Genomic DNA, 24,796 nt, shown 5'->3' with positions numbered 1-24,796 from the left:
ATTGGCGACTAAAATTCAGTTTAGTAGCCGAAAGGACACGTTTTTGGCGACTAAAAACAGATTTAGTCGCCAAAACTACTATTTTTAATTTCAACTTGTTTTTTTACCGACAAAAAAATAATTAGTAGCCCAAAAATCATAGAATTGGCGACTAAATAATGGATTTAGTCGCCAAAAGTGGCCTAAAATTTTTTTTAATAAATAATTTATTTTTTACATAAATTATATTGAATTAAAATAATTATATTTATATATATTGTTTTGTATTAATACTGTCAATATATTATATAAATAATATATATTGTAAATATATTCATGTGATGCTGTAGTGGCATAGTGGAGGGAGTGTGTTGCAAAAAAGGTTGCAATGTGCAATGGTTGGGCACAGTTCGAAACTCAGAAAAACCAAAAAAAAGTGGTTTTTTTTTTTTCCGATGGAACACCTTTGGCGACTAATGTTTTAGTCGCCAAAAGTCTTGATTTTGGCGACTAAGCCGTTTAGTCGGCGATTGATTGAGTATTGGCGACTAAATTATTAGTCGGTAAATGTATGATTTTCAAAAGGCTAAAACACTATTGGCGACTAGCATTTTAGTCGCGAAAGACCTGTCTTTTGGCGACTAAAAAAATATTAGTCGCCAATGCCTACGCCGACAACGTATACGCGACAAATGTGGCGACTAAAGAATTTTGTCGGGGAAAGTCAAATTTCGACTTTCGGCGACTAAAAACAGACTTTTGGCGACTAAAAATTTAGTCGCCAAAAGTGACTTTTCTTGTAGTGTGATAATTTTAAGAGTTGTCAATAAAAAGCATAAAATCAAAATTTTTATAATTTCAATACATTTTTCATATATTTCAAATCACCTTCACACATTTAAATATAGTTTTTACACAATTTTTCAATAGCAACAAGGATTTCTTTTAACATTTTCCTTTTAACAAATCCGCAGATAGTTTTCCACTGTGGCAGCCTCATGCCTATGATTATCCCCATGATTGATAATATTATTACAAAACCCCACTTATACAGTAACAATAGTTTCTTCCCAGAGTAAAATAATAACAATGCCCCAATAACAAAAGGTTATTGGTGGCCAAAGAAAATGCCTCATATATATATATATATATATGTGGTGTTTCAAAATAGTCCTTCCATGCATTTTCCAAGATTGAGACTTGTTACCATCTCTAACAAAGTATTGAAATTTTGAGATGAGCTCCCCTTTGGTCCAACAGCCATGAGAGCCAGCTCTTTGAAACATCCAATTTGCTCCTTTAGTTTCCTCCCTCTTTCGTGCGACAAAACTATTTCAAGGGCATCCATTGTCCCACTTTTTGTGAAGACTCCACCCTCAACTCTCACACCAATTTTCCATACATTTTCCAGCATCCATGTGTTGATATGGTGATCCCCAAAGAATGGCCTACCGATTATCGGCACACCAGCTGCAATGCTCTCCAACACCGAGTTCCACCCACAATGAGTTATGAAAACTCCGGTTGAGATATGTGCCAAAATTTGTACCTGAGGTGCCCATGCCACGATTTTTCCTTGCTCACTTGTTCGTGTCAAGAATCCTTCTGGTAAATGCTCTTTCAATTTGTCTTCCATCGACCAAAGAAATGGAGTAGTGCTAGCTTCTAGTGCTTCGGCTAGTGCCACCAACTCATCAGGTGTCGGTTTTGCCACTGTTCCAAAGCCAATGTACGCCGCAGAGGTGGGTTTTCGCTTGTCCAGCCATGATATGCAGCCATAGTCGTCTGAATTGGATAATCGTGGCGGTGATGTGAGGTTGAAGGGGCCAACATTGAGGAATTTGAGAAACTTGGAGTTGAGATCTTTGTTGATTTCTGGGTCTAATTCCTCAAATGAGTTTATTAGAACAGCTGTTGCTTTAGGCAATGCTTGTCCCATTTTATGTTGCATGATTGAAAAGGCTGATTCTAAGTTCCCAAATAGGATTCCACTAGGCAAGTCACCAAGTCGTAGCTCTGGAAATCCTGGGACGAATTTCAGGATTTCGTTTCCGCGTCCTGCAATGCCTGCATTTGCATCCATATGAAGTTTGCAATCAGATGGATACTAAACCGTGGTCTTTACCTACTGTGTGGCACCATTTTGTAATATGAAATTGCGGGTAAATGAATTTGAATTCTTTGACTTTTATTTCTTTCCTAGTATGGTGCTTGTTGGGCTTAGTAGTTATTGACTTTCTTGACCAGTAGTTTAGTTGTAATATTTATCATATTTGTAATTACTTTGTTAGCTATTGACATAAATTAAAAAATAAAAAATAAAAAAATCATATAGATATTGAGAAAAAAAAATGTATTTGATAAAGTTTTTCTGCTTATTGACACAAAAAAAATAAAAAAGTAAAAAAATAAAAAATAAAAAAATTGCTAGAGGCCTTAAATGATATATATATATATATATCTAATTTTATTTATATTTCGGGACTTTTTTTTAAAATAAGTACTTATTGTATTATGTTTAATTCAATTATTGGGAAGAAAGAAAAAAAAAAAGCAAATACGACAAAAGTGTTGCAATTCCAATCTATTGTGTATATTGAAATTTAGTTAGCCAAATCAAAAGTAAATGAATATGATTTACAAATGTCAATTTTTGACAGTATTTTAAGATGTAAAAAAATATATATTATTTATTATTATTATTATTAAGGATTTGTTTGAAAATATATTTAAGGATGTACATCACAATTTCTGACAATCTCCTCTAGCCACTATCTCTTATTGATGACAATCATTTTTGGCCACCACCTTTTATCAAAAATCACCTTTGATGGTCAGCCACTATATCTAACTATCGATAACTAATTTCCACGACTACTTGCTTGTCGCAACCTACCACCATTTTCTATTGGCATCAACCACATTATGTGGCCAACAACATCTTTGGATCAATGTCTTTGGTAGTTAGTAACGTGCTCTACTTTTGATACCATATCTGGACTATTGATTATCACTTTCGGTCACCGCTTCTCCCAACTACCCTTTTACTTGTTTTTTAAATAAGTTTTTAAACATCTCTACTACATAGGTTTTGAGTTTTATCAAAGTACACGTAAACTATTGAATGTTTTCTGTGAAAAATAATAATAATAAACTTGCTATTTTTCAAAATAGAGACCACTTGATTGGGTGTTTTGTTAGGGGAAAGAGCTTGTCTCCAATTGTTAAAATCGGAAACAATCCTTCAGTGCAGACATGTGTTACTTCAAGATTACCGAATAATTTTCCATCATGCAGTTAAAGGCCTGGCTTGGTATATATAAAAAAAGTCAAAAAATTAAAAAGTTATTCAAAAAATTAAAAAGTTATTACTATTCACTAAAAAATATATATAAAAAAATTATTTTTACACTTAATTATTACAACCAGTGCTTGCTTCCCACAGACATGTCTTTTTGGAAAAAATTGCACAAGCGGGTGCACAAATAACACTGTGTTGTTCGACCCGTGGGAGCCAATCACGGGTCTCGTTTTGATAATTTGAACCGTCAATGTATAGAATTCGTCGAGTACTATACGTTTGTATAAAATCACGTTGATCGAATATCGCTAACTACATGATCAAATTAGTTTTATATAAAAAAAGGATGGTGTTATAGTTAACAGTTGACAAAAAAGCTAACACGATCAGATAGCTATCGATATCCGATTACCGTGATTTTTTATAAGCATACAGTACTTGACGAATTCTACACATTGATGGTTTCAATTAGCAAAACGGGACCCATGGTGGGGTTCCAAGAGCCGAACAACGCCGTCCAATTCAAGCACAAAAAGGAGGCAATTATTTCCTATCTCCTAATCCAATCCGCCCCTGCTCTGCCAGAATGTATGGGCTACATCGCTAACTTCTCGTATACACTTATTTATATAATTTTTTAATACATATTTTTTCGTAAAAAATCAAAAAGTTGACTTAAACATCTATATTTTTTTTTCAACTTTTTAATTCAAATAGACGAAAAATACACTTATTTAAGACACTCCAAACAACCCCTTTGGATCCCTCATTGAGCCTAAGGGATTTGATTGGATGATTCGTGATGAATCACTAAAAGAATTTGAGTCATTTAAAATACGAAGTCTTCTAAAAATTTTAAAGTGGTGGTATGTTTTACATGGTTCAAAAAAATAGCAACAGTAATAATAAAATAAAAAAATGACAAAATATGATTGGTTGGGCATAGAGCCATGTCGTGTGAAATTATGAAATGAAATTAAAAGTGATAATTTTGTAATATTTATTCTAAAAAAATAAAATAAAATATATATTTAAAAAGGGAGACTTATGTATAAGTGTTAATAGGTAGACTGTTCAATAAGTCCTGTGAGAATTAATGGCGTTTTTCATCAAGCACTATTATCAAACGTAACTAATTAATTTTCAACAACAGGTTGAAAATTGTCACAAAAAAGTCACTAATTATAAATTTTAGACACAGTTTAAAAAAATCGTCAAAAAAAAAAGTTATTAATTTTCAACTTTCAGCGACCATTTGAAAAATTCGTCACAGAAAAAAAAAGTCGCTAATTGTAAGTTTTTGAGACAATTTATAAAATCATGACAAAAAAAGTCACTAGTTGTCAATTTTTAGCGACATACAAAAAAATCATCATAGCAATTATTTTTAGTGATAATTTTATTAAAATTTTTTTTAATAACATTTGATGGGAATTAAGTTTAACTATTATGACCTATTGATAATTTACTCATTTAAAAATACATTTTCCATTTATTTGAAAACCAATACAATGAAATAGTATCCTTACAATTATCGAATTAATTTTATTTTATTTATTTGTGAATAATCTATACACACATGAATGAATCAAACTATCCAAAATGGCCTAAGATAGTGGTTCCAAATATGCAAAAACATTATTAGCAAGGACTAGGCTTTTCTCTGTTGTCTAAACTCGAGGAGTTCATTGTATATCTTGTTTCGATGATTTGAATTTAATTATTTTTTTGTATATTATTCACAAAAAAATAAAATTACAATTAAAATTAAAATTAATTAATGTAATAATTGTGATTCAATTTATTGTTTTATCTATTTTTAAAAATACATTTGCCGTCATTTTTTTGACACAAGTGTAAATTGAATAGACTATGACCGTCAGATGGATCTAATTTTTTATTTATTTTTATTTTTTTTGTGTAGATTCCATGATACACACACAAAAAAAACAAAAACTTCTAAAATGAATAAATCAATTATCGAAACAGACCTGTATTATGTTCCACAGGCCTAAACAGCATCCAACTCCTATTTACCAAAACAAGAGAGAATTGAAGAAGTGATAAATTATAATAAATGTGATAAATTTTACTATTTTAAATCATTAAAAATTTAATCGTAACACCACGTCACCTTGTCCTACCACCATGCATTCTAATGTGGTTGTGCTACGTTTCCAAGTCAGAATCACTGCCACTAGGGTTACTATTTCAAATACAACCTTAGAAAAATCTTATTGTCTTTGTTGACCGGACAAAACATTGTCCATTCAGTGAGATAGAAGTGTGAGTCTGAACTTTTCATGTCTAATATATCACGTCATCTATTGGTTGGTTGGGAATTTATAGGTTAGATTGGTAGTCTGATCAGATTGTTAATTCTTATTAGGTAATAAAAATATAATTTTGCCATCCAAGTATTTAGGTCATATTTGGTTTGGCTTTTAAAAAATTGTTTCGGAAGTTTTTTCTAAGAAAGAAAAAATTAGTTTCGTGAAGAAAATAAAAACTAATTTTAAATATTTAAACATTTTGCTGTTTATTTTTATCACGGTAGTTTTTTTTTTTTTTTTTTTTTTCGAATTTTGAAAATATTTCCTTGTGATATAGGTCTACTTGAATTTGTATTGTTGCCAGATAACTAATTCTAATTTGCATTAGGACATTTGATAAATCCATTATGTTGGGAAGTTTTGATTTTCTATTTCATATTTAATTCAAATTTTAACACTTGTAATTTTTATTGATGTTCTTTTTAATATTATGTATTGCACTTAGGAATATAAAATTAAATTTAAAAGTTTCAACCAAAAAATAAAATAAATTTATTTAATTTTTATTGATGTTTTATTTATTAAATTTTTTAGAAGTTATAGTTAAAAAATAAAATAAAATTTAAGACAAAATTCATTTTACCTCTTGCAGTGTGTGGCCAGAGCACTTTACCCTTCATTGTTCAAATATAGTTAGAAAGCTCTTATGTAGTTTTGGATTAAAGTGCAACCGTTAACATCGTTAACTGTAAATATGAAATGACTATAATACCCTCAAACCTATACCTTTTTTATTTTTTGGTTTCTCATTTCATACACATAATTTATAATATCTAACATTAATTCAATTAAGTCACATTTAATTATAAATTTTTAATTATTTATTGTAATTCTTAACTTTTAATTCTAATTTTATTTAATTATATGTCACGACCCAAACCCGGCCCTATGGGTTTAGCACCGTAACCGGCCTGTAATCCGAGATTACCGAAGGCCTGCTTAATAGTAGTACAATAAAACAGAGTACAGGGCCTGACGGAAGCCAATACAGTAATTAAACAATGCCCAATGAGCTGTGACAGTTTGTATGCAATAAGGTTTTCCATACATATATACATAATCAGTACAGAGCAGTATGCACAATATATACAATCATTCAGACTAGGGACTCCATCCCTTACATGACAGTACAGTAAACATTTAGTCTATACGATCCATTCGGTTATTACAGAACAGTAAGACAGTACAGAAGGGGGAATCCTAAAACACCCCTAAGCCTGAGCATGATAGGCTCGGAATCTCGCAGTGAGGCACAGTAGTTGGCTTGACAAAACTGGAGTAACCCTGACGCTTCTAGCCGCGGTCCGGTGCCTGAACACCTATATATATATATGAGCAGTGAGCTAAAACCCAGTGAATAACATAATGCGTAAAGAGGTTAAGAATGAATGTCCTTGCAGTATGAAAACAGTTCAGTTAAACAGTATTTCAGTTGTTCAGTCAGTACAGTCATATGTGGTACACCCATTAGCATAACAGTACAGTAAACGGTAGGTCTTAAAAGACCGAGCAATAAATGATGGCCATCAGTCAGTAACAGTAGTGGTTCCAACAAGGGAACCGACAGAGATCTCTGTAATAGTAACAGTAAACAGTAGGTACTAAGGATGCCACAATACAGTTCAGAATATAGGACATACATTCATTCAGTTAACAGTAATCAGTTCAGAAAACAGTACAGTTCAGTTGTTCAGAAGATAATCATTTGTGAACATATCTTTACACAATCGTTACTCACGGAGTTTGGGCTACAGTATGCTAGAGCGTGCCTCACTAGTCGCCAACCCTACACAGTCAACAGATTGAACACACTAAGCTGCACAGCTGGGAAAAATAATAACTTAATCCCTAATTTGCCTCGGTGTGTTCTGCATCTATGCCCTTAATAAGATGTCTTAAATTAGGCCTAAGAATGCCTAGAATGGGATGAGGATGCAAAGATATACTCAAAAAGCAATTTCAGAATTTTCAGAAAACAGAGTCCTGCTCGAGCGCAGGTTTACCCGCTCGAGCGGACATGCGACAAAGTTACATGCTCGAGCGTACTGTAAAAGTACTAGATGGGTGAAATCTCCGCTCGACGGGCGCTCGACGCCCGCTCGAGCTTGTGACACATGCCTCCGCTCGAGCGTCCAATCCTCCGCTCGAGCGGACTGTAAAACAATGCAAGATGCTGGATGCTCGGATTCCACGCTCGAGCGGCACTTCCTCCGCTCGAGCGGAAGTGCAAAATCTGGAAATTTCAAATTGCACCTCCAAGACAAAAACCAAATTGTTAACAACTCAAAACCGATCCTCTTGGGCTAATTTCTGGAAAAACACTTGTAAACACATGGAATAACATGATTCAAAACTCAATTTGAGAAATCAAAGCCCAAGGGTGTTTAATTCAAATCCAATCTCAAACCAATTTCATGAACATGGAGAACATGCAAACATGCATGAATTCAAATCAATTCAAAGCTTCAATTTGATGCTCTAAGGAGCCAATTGTTTCCAAAACATGATGAAATCATGGACTTAAACATAATTGTGAACATGCATGTAACATTTTGCCATGAGAACAACTCAATATCTACAATACAACCATGCATGCAAGGATTGAGCTTCAATTCAACAACAATGAACCAAAACATGACTTAGTTCTACAATGAAGCATGAATCATGCATGAATTAACTTAAAGACACAATCAAGAGGATGGAATTCATACCTAGGTTCCTTAATTACTAGTCTTGAGGTTCAATCTAGCAAGGACTCCTTTCAATTCCTCCAATTCCAAGCAATTCTAAAGATGAATCAAGTCTCTCACTTCCTCTCTCTCTAAATTCAGCTGAGCTCAAACAAGGCTGAGGAAAATGTTTTGATTCAAGTGTGGTGTAGCTCAATATGCTTAGGTAGTGGCCCACTAGATGGCTTTTTGGTAAATAAGTCAAGCTTGGGCATTTGATCAATATTTAATCTAATTTAATCATGCCTAATCAGTTTTCAGATAAATACACCATAAAATCACATTAATTATGAGGGTCAAGAAACATCAATCAATTCCCGGTTCGGCCGCCGATAAGGCCTTCAATTAGCAGTTTAAACATAAAACATGAACAGATCAAGTAAACAATCAAACAGATAGAATACAGATTAACATACATACTCAGTCAATTCAGTTCCAGTTTTCAGTCAGTCGGTTCAATACTTTAATCAGTTCACTTATCGGTCATAATCAGTTCAGTTTAACGGTAATCAATGTTTATCGGTAAGTAGTGGTGAGGGTTATTACAGTCTCCCCTCCTTATAAAGAGTTTAGTCCTCTAAACTCGAGTTACCTTCATTCTGGAAGAAAACAGGATTCAGTGGAAATAGTTCAGGGTATCTTTTAGCCATGTCATCTTCCCTTTCCCAAGTGGCATACACGCCACCATGGTTTTGCCAGTCGACTTTCACTAGCGGGATTTCCTTGTTTCTCAGTTTCTTGATCCGTCTGTTTACAATCTGTATAGGCCGTTCCTCGTAAGTGTAGTCATCGCTCAGCACTACACGGGTAGGCTCTATTACATGGAAAGGATCCCGGAGGTAGTGTCTCAACATAGAAATGTGGAAGACGTTATGCATATGCTCCATTTCAGGAGGAAGCGCAACTTGATACGCCACCGGATTGATTTTCTCAATAATCTCATATGGTCCGACGTACCTCGGTGCCAACTTGCCTTTGACTCCAAAACAAGTCTGGCCTTTCATCAGTGTCACTTTCACAAATACGTGATCACCCACTTCATACTCTCTGTCTCGTCTTCTGACATCTGCATAACTCTTCTATCTGCTCTGTGCAGTTTTTAATCTCTGTTGTATCAGTTTCACTTTCTCGGTTGTTTCATATACAATCTCGGGCCCAAGCAAAGGCCCATCTCCAACTTCTGCCCAGCAAATTGGAGATCTAGATTTTCTGCCATACAATGCCTCGAAAGGCGCCATGCCAATACTCGAGTGATAGTTGTTGTTGTAAGCAAATTCAGCTAAGGGCAAATGACTTTCCCAGTTTTCCTGAAAATCAAGGACACACATTCTCAGTAAATCCTCCAGAGTCTGGATGGTCCTTTCTGACTGGCCATCTGTCTGAGGATGATAGGCACTACTCAGTCTCAGTTCAGTACCCAATGCAGTCTGTAGGCTTTGCCAAAATCTCGATGTAAACTTCGAATCCCTGTCAGAAACAATGGACACAGGTACTCCATGCAGTCTAACAATTTCATCAATATAGAGTATAGCCAGTTTGTCCGCATTATAAATTGTCTTAACAGGTAAAAAGTGAGCAGATTTAATCAGTCTATCAACAATAACCCAAATCGAGTCCATACCTTTACTGGAGCGAGGCAATCCCACTATAAAATCCATGGTGATATGCTCCCATTTCCACTCGGGTATCGGTAAAGGCTGCAATAAGCCTGCGGGTCGTTGATGTTCGGCTTTAACTTGTTGGCAATGAAGACATTTCGATACAAAATCAACAATCTCTTTCTTCATTCCCGGCCACCAGAAGTTCAGTTTCAGGTCTTGGTACATTTTCGTATTCCCCGGATGGATAGAAAATCTTGAGTTGTGGCTCTCTTGCAGAACTCTTCTTTTCAGTTCAGTATCATTTGGTACGCACAGTCTTTCTTGAAATTTCAGTACATTATTCTCAAATTTGAATCCCGGTCTCGGTTTAGATTCTCTTTCCTCGATGATCTTTTCCAAGAAGTCATCCAGTTGCTGTTTCTCTTTAATCTCTTCAATCAGTGCCGGTTGAGCAGAAATAGCAGCTAAGGTTCCACCTTGTTCTCGCAAAACAATTTCAATTTCAGATTTTTCGAGGTCACAAAGCAACTCTCTCTGCCCAGTAAGCAAACAGGCTAAATTTCCAATCGATTTCCGGCTCAGTGCATCGGCAACGGTGTTGGCTTTTCCCGGATGGTACAATATCTGTAAGTCATAGTCTTTAATCAGTTCTAGCCATCTCCGCTGTCTCATGTTCAGTTCTTTCTGTGTGAAGAAATATTTCAAACTCTTGTGGTCGGTGTATACTTCACATGTCACCCCGTACAGATAGTGACGCCAAATTTTCAATGCAAATATTACTGCAGCAAGTTCTAAGTCATGGGTCGGGTAGTTCTTTTCATGCGGTCTCAGTTGTCGGGAAGCATAGGCAATTACTCTCCCATTCTACATCAAAACACATCCCAAACCCTTATGAGAAGCATCACTAAACACAGTATAACCATCCGTACCTGAAGGTAAGGTAAGAACCGATGCAGTCACAAGTTGAGTTTTCAACTCCTGGAAGGCAGATTTCCTTTGGTCAGTCCAGTCAAATGATATCCCCTTCTGAGTCAGTTGAGTCAATGGTAAAGCAATTCTGGAGAAATCTTTGACAAATCTTTTGTAATATCCAGCCAAACCCAAAAAGCTTCGGACTTCAGTCACGTTGGTTGGTCTAGGCCAGTTCACTAGAGCTTCGATTTTCTGCGGATCAACAGAAATTCCATCTTTGCTAACAACATGCCCCAAAAACATAACATGGTCAAGCCAAAATTCACATTTAGACAGTTTAGCATACAGTTTCTGTTCTCTTAGGGTTTGTAGGGCAAGTCTCAGATGATGTTCATGTTCTTCTATACTCTTGGAGTAAATCAATATGTCATCAATAAATACAACAATAAAATTGTCAAGGTATGGTTTAAAAATTCTATTCATAAGGTCCATAAATGCAGCTGGTGCGTTCGTGACTCCGAAAGGCATAACTAAAAATTCGTAATGTCCATACCTCGTTCTAAAAGTAGTTTTATCAATGTCATCTGATTTAACTTTCAACTGATGGTATCCGGATCTGAGATCAATCTTCGAAAATACTTTAGCACCCTGTAACTGATCAAATAGGTCATCAATACGCGGTAATGGGTATTTGTTCTTTACAGTTACCTTATTCAGTTCACGATAGTCAATGCACAGTCTCAGTGAGCCGTCTTTCTTCTTTACAAACAAAACAGGTGTGCCCCATGGTGAGGTACTAGGTCTGATGAACCTTTTGTCTAATAGTTCTTGCAATTGCACCTTCAGTTCTTTCAGTTCAGTTGGAGCCATTCGGTAAGGAGCTTTAGATACTGGCTGTGTTCCGGGAACCACATCAATAGTAAATTCAATCTCCCTGTCAGTCAAATCTCCTGGAAGATTATTTGGAAAAACATCTGGGAATTCTCTGACTATAGGAATACAGTTCACATTAGCATTATCATCAGTAGACACAGTCAATACAGAACACAGATATCCCTTACATCATTTTCTAATCAATTTTACAACTTTCACAGATGAAATCAAATACGGGGGAGGTACTACTCCAACCCCATTAAACACAAATTCAGGTAGACCAGGTGGATGGAAAACTACTTGTTTCGTTACACAGTCAATGGTGGCATGATATTTCGTTAACCAGTCCATCCCCAATATAACATCAAAATGGTCAATGTTCAATGGCAGTAAATCGATAAACAGATGTGCATCTCCAACAATGATTTCACAAGCAGGGTACATGTATGCACAGGTCATAGATCCCCCAACGGGTGATGATACAGCTAACAGATAATTCATAGGTTCTAAGGGTCTATTCAATTTACGCGAAAAAGCATGCGACACATAAGAATGCGTAGACCCCGAATCAATCAGTCCATAGCATTCTGAGTACAAATAGAGAGAATACCTGACACAACGGTCTCGGTATTCTAGACGTCTCCCGGTACTAGGGTGAACACTCGGCCCTGCCTCATAGGCTCTTTCCCGATAGCTTTGGGGTTCGATTTCGGTGTAACAGTTGATGCCGCTACGTTTGGTGTAGCTTTACCACTAGCTTGTGGAGCAGAGGGACAGTCTTTCACCATGTGGCCCACCTTGCCACACCTATAACAGGCTCCTGATATCTTGTAACAGACTCCCTTGTGATTTTTACCACACTCAGAACAGGGCGGTATTGTACGGTTTCCTTGACTAGACGTAGTCGTTGACCCCGTATTCTGTTTCCTATTCAATGGACTATGCTTGCCTTTCTTAAACTTAAAATTCTGCCTTTTTCCCCGCCATTCAGGCAATGGCGTTTCAGTTTTCAGTGCTTCAATGTTTGATTCAGCCATCAAGGCTCTGTCAAGAACATTTACATAATTCGGTAGTTTCAGAACGTTTATTCGGTCAAGAATTGCAACATTCAGGCCGCCTTCAAATTTTCTGGCCTTCTTATACTCAGTATCCACCATATGTGGTGTATATCTAGCAAGCTCAGTGAATTTTGTCTCATATTCAGCCACAGACATTGCTCCTTGTCTCAGCTGTTCAAACTCAGTTACTTTTCTGTCCCTAACACACTGAGGGAAGTACTTTTCAAAGAAGGCTCATTTGAATTGAGCCCAAGTCAGAACGGTATTTTCATCACGGACGACCATCCACCACCTTCTAGCTTCTTCTTGCAATGTAAAGGTGGCTAACAGTACCTTGTGTGCTTCAGAGCACGGGAAAACTTCAAACAATTTTTCAGTCTCCAGAACCCATGCTTCGGCTTTCAGCGGTTCTAGGCCTCCCTGAAGGACGGCGGTTTCATTTTGCTAAACTTATGGGTTAGTGCAATTATGTCCCCATCATTAGCATTCATATTTTGTACATTCACATTCACATTTTGTTCCAGTATAGCCGGAGGAGAATGAGGTAGGGGCTGTTGGTTTAGCTGTCGGTTCAGTCTTGCAGTTATCAGTTCCATCATTTGTTCTAGTCTGGCCATTCTGGCCTCAGAGGATGAGGATTCAGTTTCATTTGCAGTGTTTGCGTTATCCATTTCACTATAAGCAGTTATAACAGTTTTAAACATAAGTAGTCATTTGTTTAACAGTTTAACACGTTAGCATATATTCAGTCATAACATAACCACACACTTATCATGCTCATGAGATGCCCTAATTACCTTCCTAGGACACCCTATAGCTCATTTGGACATGTGTGTGCGGTATAACTCGTGGTAAGTATCGCTCTGATACCATTCTGTTGCGACCCAAACCCGGCCCTATGGGTTTAGCACCGTAACTGGCTAGTAATCTGAGATTACCGAAGGCCTGCTTAATAGTAGTACAGTAAAACAGAGTACAGGGCCTGGCGGAAGCCAATACAGTAATTAAACAATGCCCAATGAGCTGTGACAGTCTGTATGCAAAAAGGTTTTCCATACATATATACATAATCAGTACAGAGCAGTATGCACAATATATACAATCATTCAGACTAGGGACTCCATCCCTTGCATGACAGTACAGTAAACATTTAGTCTATACGACCCATTCGGTTATTACAGAACAGTAAGACAGTACAGAAGGGGGAATCCTAAAACACTCCTAAGCCTTAGCATGATAGGCTCGGAACCTCGCAGTGAGGCACAGTAGTTGGCTTGACAAAACTGGAGTAACCCTGACGCTCCTAGCCGCGGTCTGGTGCCTGAACACCTACATATATGTATGAGCAGTGAGCTAAAGCCCAGTGAATAACATAATGCGTAAAGAGGTTAAGAATGAATGTCCTTGCAGTATGAAAACAGTTCAGTTAAACAGTATTTCAGTTGTTCAGTCAATATAGTCATATGTGGTACACCCATTAGCATAACAGTACAGTAAACGGTAGGTCTTAAAAGACCAATAGTGGTTCCAACAAGGGAGCCGACAGAGATCTCTGTAACAGTAACAGTAAACAGTAGGTGCTAAGGATGCCATAATACAGTTCAGAATATAGGACATACATTCATTCAGTTAACAGTAATCAGTTTAGAAAACAGTACAGTTCATTTGTTCAGAAGATAATCATTTGTGAACATATCTTTACACAATCGTTACTCACAGAGTTTGGGCTACAGTATGCTAGAACGTGCCTCCCCAGTCGCCAACCCTACACAGTCAACAGATTGAACACACTAAGCTACACAGCTGGGAAAAATAATAACTTAATCCCTAATTTGCCTCGGTGTGTTCTACATCTATGCCCTCAATAAGATGTCTTAAACTAGGCCTAAGAATGCCTAGAATGGGATGAGGATGCAAAGATGTACTCAAAAAGCAATTTCAGAATTTTCAGAAAACAGAGTCCCGCTCGAGCGGACATGCGACAAAGTTACACGCTCGAGCGTACAATACCCCGCTCGAGCGTACTGTAAAAGTATTGGATGGGTGAAATCTCTGCTCGACGGGCGCTCGACGCCCGCTCGAGCTTGAGACACATGCCTCCGCTCGAGTGCCCAATCCTCCGCTCGAGCGGACTGTAAAACAGTGCAAGATGCTGGATGCTCGGATTCCACGCTTGAGCGGCACTTCCTCCGCTCGAGCGGAAGTGCAAAATCTGGAAATTCCAGATTGCACCTCCAAGCCAAAAACCAAATTGTTAACAACTCAAAACCGATCCTCTTGGGCTAATTTCTGGAAAAACACTTGTAAACACATGGAATAACATGATTCAAAACTCAATTTGAGAAATCAAAGCCCAAGGGTGTTTAATTCAAATCCAATCTCAAACCAATTTCATGAACATGGAGAACATGCAAACATGCATGAATTCAAATCAATTCAAAGCTTCAATTTGATGCTCTAAGGAGCCAATTGTTTCCAAAACATGATGAAATCATGGACTTAAACATAATTGTGAACATGCATGTAACATTTTGTCATGAGAACAACTCAACATCTACAATACAACCATGCATGCAAGGATTGAGCTTCAATTCAACAAGAATGAACCAAAACATGACTTAGTTCTACAATGGAGCATGAATCATGCATGAATCAACTTAAAGACACAATCAAGAGGATGGAATTCATACCTAGGTTCCTTAATTACTAGTCTTGAGGTTCAATCTAGCAAGGACTCCTTTCAATTCCTCCAATTCCAAGCAATTCTAAAGATGAATCAAGTCTCTCACTTCCTCTCTCTCTAAATTCGGCTGAGCTTAAACAAGGCTGAGGAAAATGTTTTGATTCAAGTGTGGTGTAGCTCAATATGCCTAGGTAGTGGCCCACTAGATGGCTTTTTGGTAAATAAGTCAAGCTTGGGCATTTGATCAATATTTAATCTAATTTAATCATACCTAATCAGTTTTCAGATAAATACACCATAAAATCACATTAATTATGAGGGTCAAGAAACATCAATCAATTCTCGGTTCGGCCGCCGATAAGGCCTTCAATTAGCAGTTTAAACATAAAACATGAACAGATCAAGTAAACAATCAAACAGATAGAATACAGATTAACATACATACTCAGTCAATTCAGTTCCAGTTTTCAGTCAGTCGGTTCAGTACTTTAATCAGTTCAGTTTAACGGTAATCAATGTTTATCGGTAAGCAGTGGTGAGAGTTATTACATTATATTTTAGATCACTCCTAAATATTTAATTATTTATTGTAATTCCTAACTTGTAAATCTAATTTTAATTTAATTTAATTTTAGATCAATTTTTAATTATTATTCATCTTATATTTTTATTTAATTATATTTTAAATCAATTTATTTTATATTTTAGATTAATCCTTAATTATATTTTAATTTATTTTATTTTAATTAACATATTAATCTAATTTTATTTGGGGAAATGGGGGTAAAATTATCTTTTTGTTGTATTAATTTCACTTTATTTTTTTAGAAAACAAAACTCACTCTCAAAAATTGTGTTTGTGATACATATTTCGTTAGTTTGGGCAGAAAAACTAACGGCGATACTTTAATCCAAAATCACATGAGAGGTTTCTAGCTATATTTGAACCATAAGGGGGTAAAGTATTCCAACCCCAAAATATGAAGGAGTAAAATGAATTTAACCATAAAATGTATAAGTTAGATTTAATATTTCTATTACTTAGTAAACAATGCAAAAGAGAAAATAATCTTTTGAATATTTATCATTTTTCATAATATCTCAACGAAACATATTTCAATAAGATAGTCATTTTCTGACATCTAATCTCATGATTAAACAAACATGGGATACACATCATTTATAATCAAATAGTCCATGGACTATGTACATTATAGGATTAATAGTCCAATGGATTATAGTCCCTTCTTTTTCAGTTTGTCCAAACAAACATGTCTTACGTTCTCTAAGTTTTATCTCAAAAATAAAATAAATGGTATACATTTAAAATGAAAAATGTTATAGTACACAACCCTCAAAAGATGTGTACCATATACACTCATGTTGCACATTTTTGTAGTGTGTTACACATTTTTATAGTAAATATTACGTAGTTTTCTTAGTAGAGTGTCATCAATTTTTAGATCAAAAACGAGATTACACATTTTTGTCATAATGTTCCATATTTTTTTTGTTAGAAAATATTTGGATAAAAAAATTTATAATATTATCACAAAAACAATAATTTTCTAAATAAATATATACTAGTGTAGAAGGCCCACACAAGGTCCGGGCTACTATGGCCTTTGATTCCAATATTTTATTGAGTTTACTAAATGAAACAAAATAATATGAATTTTTTTTAAAAAATATTTTATGTTTGATTCACTCGAAAAATAATAAAAATACATTGAAAAAGAAATAATAATTATTCCATAAAAAGATAAAAGAATAATCATTTCATTCTATTACACCTCCTTTCATTCCACTACTTGAACTTTTTCCCCAAAAATAAGATTATTTTCATATGAAATTGAATAGAATAAATGATTAAATATACTATAGAAATTTTAATTTCTATTAAAAGGTACAATTATAGAATCAAAAAATGAGATAAATTTTTAGTTCAAATAAGTGAATTTTTTTTATTAAGTTTGATTATGATGGAATAATCGAATGGTATTAGTATGCGCCAATGATAGTGTGGTATCATCATTAAATTTTGATTTGATTTAATTTAAAAAAAATTATTTTTAGACCCGTGCATGGCACGAATTATTATTATGAAAAATTTAATTTTTAAAATGCAAATCTTCTAAGACATTATTCTATTTGATTTGATTTTTTAAAAATTATTTTTTAAATGACTTTTCCTTTGTTTTAATAAATTTTTATATATTTTATTCAATTTTTTTTAGCATTTTAATTGCAGATACATCTTAATTGACTAATCTATTGAAAAAGGGTAAATTACAAACACACCCTTAAGGTTTGCTTAAAATATATATTGCCCCATCCAATTTAAAAATTACAAATACTCCTGTAAAAAAAAACTTATTTAACAGAATTAATTAATAAAATAAAATTTTTAATTGCTCTACTCAATAATAATAAAATTAACTGAATTATTAATTGAATAAATTTTTGACATCATTAAAAATTGTTAATTGACTTGATGATTTATTAATAAAAGGGATTATTTGCTATGGAATTAGAAATTTCAAGGGTGTGATGTAATTTTCAAAATCACATGGAATAATTTGTATTTTACGCAAAACTCAGGTGGTATATTTGTAATTTACCTTAAAAAAATCACTAAAAACAAATGAAAATCTAAACAAAGTTAAAATTTTTTAACTCAGGTGGTATAAATTATTAAGACAATTAATAATTTTTAATAACATGAGAAATATTTTTCAATGAACAATTTTGATAATTTTATTGTTGTAGAGGAGAGTAGTTAGAAATTTTACTTTCTTTGTTTGTTCTGTTAAATTTAAAATTCTATCAAGGGGTAGTTGTAATTTCTAAAATTATAGAGGCAATTTATATTTTAAACAAATCTTAAGGGTATATTTACAATTTATCCAAAAATAAACTTTTTATGTTTTATAACTGATCAAAATTCTTTACATAATTATAAGAAATCCTTCATTCAAATTAGGCTAGGTTTGGTATCCTCTAAAAAATTTAAAAAGTTAAAAAGTTAATATCTTATTAAAGTCACATCATTTTATTTAAGTCACATTATCTCCCTATCACATCACTTCAAACCCAACTTATATTTCATAAAAAAATTAAAAAGTGCACTTATTTAAAATATCCCAAACAACTTTTTAGCCCCATCAATATTGATAAATAATATAATAAAAAAAGTAAATTTGAAAAGTTAAGGTATAACCCGGCATTGGTAAATAATACCGAACCAAAGTAAAAAGTAGTAAAATAAAAAGTAAGCCCAATCCGCCTCTTATTAGTATAGATATTTATTAACTTCTAAAAAAGAAAAAAAACACAAATACAGGGCAATTACGGTAAATTAGGGTATTATTTGACGTTCTTTATATTAGCATATATTTTTTATTATTTTATTTTTTTTAAATCATATTACTCATTTATTTTTTTATATATTTTTTATAAAAAATAAAAAATATATTTATTTAAATTAGTCCAAATAACGTAAACATAAGGACAAAAACGAGCCACGTGATTCCATTAAAACAAAGGGTACTTCCAACAGAAATGGGGGGAACAACACAATCCACATTAACCCAATGCAATTCTTATACTATAAGATATATATATATATATATACATACATATAATATAGTTGCACATGCTTCAGCTACCACCACGCCACTTCCCAACCCAACCACCATTCTCACTTTCGTTAGTCAACCAAAACCCATGGTCTTGTTTGGTTTATTAAAATGAATTAAAATAAAATGTAATAATATTTTAATTAATTTTTTTATGATAGGATTATTTTTTATAATAGTGAATAATAATTATATTTGTAATATATTGTTCATTATTTTTTTAATAAATCAAACATGAAAATAGAGATTTGGGGGAAATATTCATACTATTACGTTTCATTCTAATAAATCAAATATTATCTTAGGCCAAGTTTGGCAATCCAAAAATAATCCATCTTTTTATCTTTTTTCCATCACATCACCTCTCTATTTTTTTGTACATTTTTTCGTAAAAAGACAAAAGTACACTTATTTAGGTCATCCCAAACAATCCCTTAGTGTACTACCGTTACATTATTGGAGGTGGATTTCTTTCAATCCATAATCTTTGTACGGCGTTGTTTAGTGAATTTATATATACATATATATTAAGGTATATATATATAAATTGAAAACACTTGTTAATATATATTAGGGTATACATTTGGATCTCTCTCTCTCTATATATATATATTTGTGTATGATAAAAAATACTTTGTAATGTTTAAATTTAAATATTATTAGCTCCATAACTGTAACATTTATATAATATTCATTAGACAAATAAAAGATTAAAATTTAATCGATTATAAAATCTGAATAGATATTTGTATAGAGTTGGGAAAACACATGCAAAATTTGTTCTTCTATTGATCAGATGATGATGATGAGATAGAAAATTTGCACAGATAAAATTTGGATAGATAGAAAATTTGCACAAAATTTTTTTGAATAGACAGAAAATTTACATAGAAAAAATTGAACAAATAGATAAAAAAAAATGAACAGATATATAAAAAAATTGAATAGATAGAATATAATTTGAATAGATAGTCAACGAAAATCAAACAGATAAAAAAAAAAGCCCATGGGTAAAATTAAAAAAAACCAAATGTCTTTTAGGATTTCTTACCAAATTATTTCACAAAGTGTGAATATCTCACCAATAAAAAAAAATTTTAAAAAAAATCACTAAACCTAATGTCTTAAACAATTGTTAGAGTAGATTTTTCACCAATTTTCTCTGTTATATATATATATATATGATAAAAATTACGTATATATGTAGAAATCACTCTGTATTTAAAAAAATTATGAGACATACTATATTACATGTGAAACCACATGAGAAGTAAAAATTTAGTAAAATAAATCGATGATATATAACAGCCTTGTTTTATTTTTTAAAAAACTCCAAATGCAATTTTTTTTTTTTTTTGCCATACAATTAGATTTGGAAGTATAAAAATAAATACAATTTTAGATAAAAATAAATATAAAAAAATATAAACATTTATTATAATTAATATAAAAAGGCCTTATTTTAAAATTTTGCCGTAGACCACCATTTGAGCCGCCACTAAGCATTACGTTATATATATATTTCACTATCATGCATATATGTATTGTGTTTATAGAAAAAAATAAAAATAAAAATAAAATAACATCACTATTTTTTGGTTATATAACATGGTCAAACCTAACTCAACAAAATTGAAAAACCCAAATCCAAAGTTAAAACCTTGTTTCTCAATCTCAATTGCAACTTCAAACCTAACATCAAAAGCCCCAAATTTTGAACGAACTTGCACTCTGTTTCCATTTTAGGTGTTCTATTTTTAGTTGCCTTCTAGCCAACTTGTAACATCTTTGCTTTCCTTGGATTTGTGTCTCTATCATGAACAATTTAAAAAAAAAAAAAAGTCACTTTTTTTTTTTTTAACAATAAAATAAATAAAATAAAGGAAATGATATTCACATTCCAGTTTTAGTATGTTACACACCATGTGTTTGACACCTAAATTTCATTGAACCGTGGCAATATTATTTATGTATATTTTTTCTTCTTCTTATGCTTTTGTTTTATTTATGCAATAACAGGTATAGTGGAAAATATAGACGAAACTCTCAAGTTCATCCCAGGATTGTCGGCAGTCCCCGTGGACGACTTACTAGAATCGTCCTTGGAAACCTAGAATCAACGATTACCCGAATGCTTCATAACATGGGACCAAAGTTGCCAAAGGCTACAGCAGTGGTGCTGAACGCCTTCGAAGAGCTAGAGCCCGCCATCGCAAATGATCTGAAGTCGAAGTTGCAAAAAGTGCTCCACGTGGGCCCCTTAACCCTATCATCCCCAGCCCCATCAGACTCCGATGAGATTGGCTACCTCTCGTGATTAAACAGCCAAACCCACTTCTGTTATGTATGTTAGCTATGGCACCATAACAACCCCACCGCCAAATGAGGTTCTAGCATTGGCAGAAACATCAGTTTCTAGTAAAGTTCTGTTCCTTTGGTCGCTCAGAGACCACTGGAGACACCTATTGCCAGAAGGGTTTGTTGAAAACATGGTGGCATTTGTGAAAGTGGTTTCGTGGGCTCCACCATTGCAAGTTTTGTCCCATCCATCGGTTGGTGTGTTTATAACGCTTTACGAGTGAAACTCTATTTAACTACTTCAACCCTGTCACTTGTTCTGCATTTGAAAACCCACACGTGTCATCAATCTTGTAATCCTTGCTCATACCACATATTAGATGATCTCTTCATGTTTGGACATGTTTATCGATAAACAGAAATAGTTTTTGGTGGCAACACCTTCCTCTTGGGACAAAACAAGTTCCGAAGTGCTCGTCATTCCAATTTTCGTAAACACTCCACCCTCAACCCTAACCCCAATTCGCCACGCATCCTGTACCATATGACTATTCAACGTTTGATCTCCAATGAACGGCTTACAAATCATTGGCAAGCCCCCGATGATGCAGTTTCATATACAGTCAAAGCAGAGGCAGTTTCTTCTATTGATATGCCTGAAAATGTGATGGAACATAGCCAAGTGTGGCTCAAGAGTAGAGCCATGAGTTTAGGGGTATGTTGATGCAGGGCACGTGGTTTATTCGCACAGATTGAAGAGAAGGACAAGGCTACAACAGAGGGAGTAGTTATAGGCAGTTGTGGAGATTATAGGCAATTATTCAAAGAAGTGGAAGTAACTTGCTTCATGATGGAACACGTGGCAACGTATGGACAGCATGACCAGTGGCATAAAGGCTGGGAATTCGAAGGAGGACAAGACAGAAAAATCAACTCATAACCTGAGAAATCTAGGAATAATCTAATGTATCTAGGAGTAGTAGTTCTTGTAGTTAGGAGTAGCAGCAGCAGTAGTAGTTAGAATTTATAGTTTGTGTAAAGTTCTGTCGATTGTAGTTAAAAGACTTGTAATTTGATCCTTGTGGTTAAAAAGACAAGTTTGATTACTATCAGTAAATTTCTAGTTGTATTTACTTCGTTTTTTCAAGAAATAAACCTCCAAAGAAGTCCTTGAACCTATCAAGGCATTAAGACACTCAATCACATTGCTTGATCCTGTTGTTTGTGAAAACTAGTTTGTTTGTTGTCTATTGATATAACAGTCCAAACCAGATTTTTGCTAATATATTTTGGCGCACCCAGTGGGACATTGTCTAATTTGGAGTGATGGCTAAGAAGAAGCAAACTGACTAGTCCCTAGGGATGCATGAGGACCCTGGGAAAAAACCCTTCGATGGCATTGACCCAGGGGTAGGATATGGTGAAGAAATCAGTGACAATGCAAAGGACAGCCATTCAGTGGCTGGTCAAGATGAAGGCCAAAGTTATGGCCACAATGCACCCCTGGAAGGCCAGACAAGTGGCTCTCTAGTAGATGTTAGAAAAGCGCTGGTTTTGCATGTGAGTAAAGTACTTTTAAGTCTGCCTCCACATGAAAAATCAGGCTTCGATTGATAAAGTCCTTGCTAAATTTGAAAAGTATAACATCAAACAAAGTCAGTCAAGGCAACACAGAAATAAAGTCTATGGGAGTCAGGTAAACCTTGGTCCTTCTTTAACTCCACAAACCTGCAACTAAACATGTGTCATTTCATAGACCTCCTACACTCCAAGAGGAGTATGAGGAGAGAATTAATTCAAACCTTGTCTTTGAGTTTAATGGGATGTAAGGATACCCACCAAATTTAGTTTTTCATTTTAATAACAATGACATGGGGCCAAGACCTAGACCTGGGGGGCAACAAAGGCCTCCAATGCATGCACATCATACATACGAAGGCCTTAGAGATGGTAACCATAACATAATGGACCAAAGGGTAAGGCAACCAGCGATGATAGGGCCCCAACATGTTTAGGAACCTAAGTACCAACAACCTTATCATGAGTTAAGGGGATGTAGGCTTTCTCCATTCCAACAAGACCTGCGACAGCCACCCTATCACCAACCACCACACCCAGAACCGCCATATCAACTATATCAACAACCACAATATCAACCACCACTCCCATACCAACCACCATATCAAGCACAACATCAATAACCTAATGTTGTTGAACCAAGGCCTAGAGGGCCTGGACCTCCTCCTTTATAACAAGATTTTTATAGAGGGGGGCAACAACAAGTGCAGATGGGTCATGACCCTATGCCAAATAGACAGCATATCATTAATAGCATATAAGAATTGTATGGCTTAGGCCTGAGAAGGCCAGATAAGCCAATGTTCAGGAGTCCTTACCCTCTATGGATAGAAACAAACCCCATTCCAAGGAACTATAGAATTCTTGAGTTTACCTTGTTTATAGGGAAAGAGGCAGTCAACCATAGAACATGTAGGTAGGTTCATACTTCAATGTGGCGAACCTGGTTATGACGATAATTTAAAACTGAAATTTTTTCCTTATTCTCAATCTAAGGTGGCATTTATATTGTTCATTAACTTGCCAGAAAATTATGTCCATACTTGGCAAGAGATGGAAAGTCAGTTTCATGCTCAATTCTTTAGAACTGAACCTGAGGTGACAATGGTGGACCTACCAAAATTTAAACAAAAATAAAAAGAAAGTGTAGAACATTATATCGACTGGTTTAAGAAAGCTAAAAACAAATGTCATGTGTACATGCTTGAAATAGTAGTCATAAGACTAGCCCAGAATGGTTTGGACTTTGAGCTTAGGAAAAAATTTGAAGGCATGATGTTTAGAGACTTATTTGAATTTTCCTCAAGAACAACTAGTTATGAGGCCATTCTCAAATAAGAACAATGTAGCCTCACTAGGGACTTATTACCAAGAGGTTGAGTTTGACATAAAAGTTGACATAGATGTTGCGTAAATAATAGGGAAAAAACCAGTGATTTGTGAAACATTACAGAAGGCTGACAAGCCTGTGAGTATGCCAACAACACAGCTAGCCAACAAGAATGTGGTTGTGTCGAACAGACAGTATTCTTTTGATCTATCAAAAACAGATGCACTGTTTGACGAGTTATTAGCAAACAAGTTTTTAACTTTGACTTCTGACCACAATATTCCTAGAGAAAGGGATAGGGTTGGCAAGGAATACTGTAAGTGGCATAACTTTTTTAGACATTCTACTAATAACTGTGTCACATTTCAAAATTGTATACAGGACTTAATCCAGAAAGGAATGCTGAAATATGCTGAAACAGATAAGGGGGTCATGGTAATTGATAGTGACCCATATCAAACATGGTAGCAACTAGCCTCCAGT

At 34.5% G+C, this 24,796-nt stretch overlaps 1 protein-coding gene across 1 annotated transcript; it reads right to left on the bottom strand.

Annotated features, from left to right (window-relative positions):
* Positions 1–978: 978 nt before the first annotated feature.
* On the bottom strand, positions 979–2,326 carry LOC114285765 (anthocyanidin 3-O-galactosyltransferase F3GT1). The gene has a single exon (XM_028228858.2). It carries the CDS (start codon positions 2,060–2,062, stop codon positions 1,142–1,144), a length of 921 nt encoding a protein of 306 aa, XP_028084659.2. The 5' UTR covers positions 2,063–2,326; the 3' UTR covers positions 979–1,141.
* Positions 2,327–24,796: the final 22,470 nt, after the last annotated feature.

The sequence above is a fragment of the Camellia sinensis genome, chromosome 4 (assembly GCF_055761805.1).
Source record: "Camellia sinensis isolate YWXY chromosome 4, ASM5576180v1, whole genome shotgun sequence".
Classification (NCBI taxonomy): domain Eukaryota; kingdom Viridiplantae; phylum Streptophyta; class Magnoliopsida; order Ericales; family Theaceae; genus Camellia; species Camellia sinensis.
The sequence above is the reverse complement of the archived record's forward strand: the minus strand, read 5'-3'. Positions and strand labels throughout refer to the sequence as shown.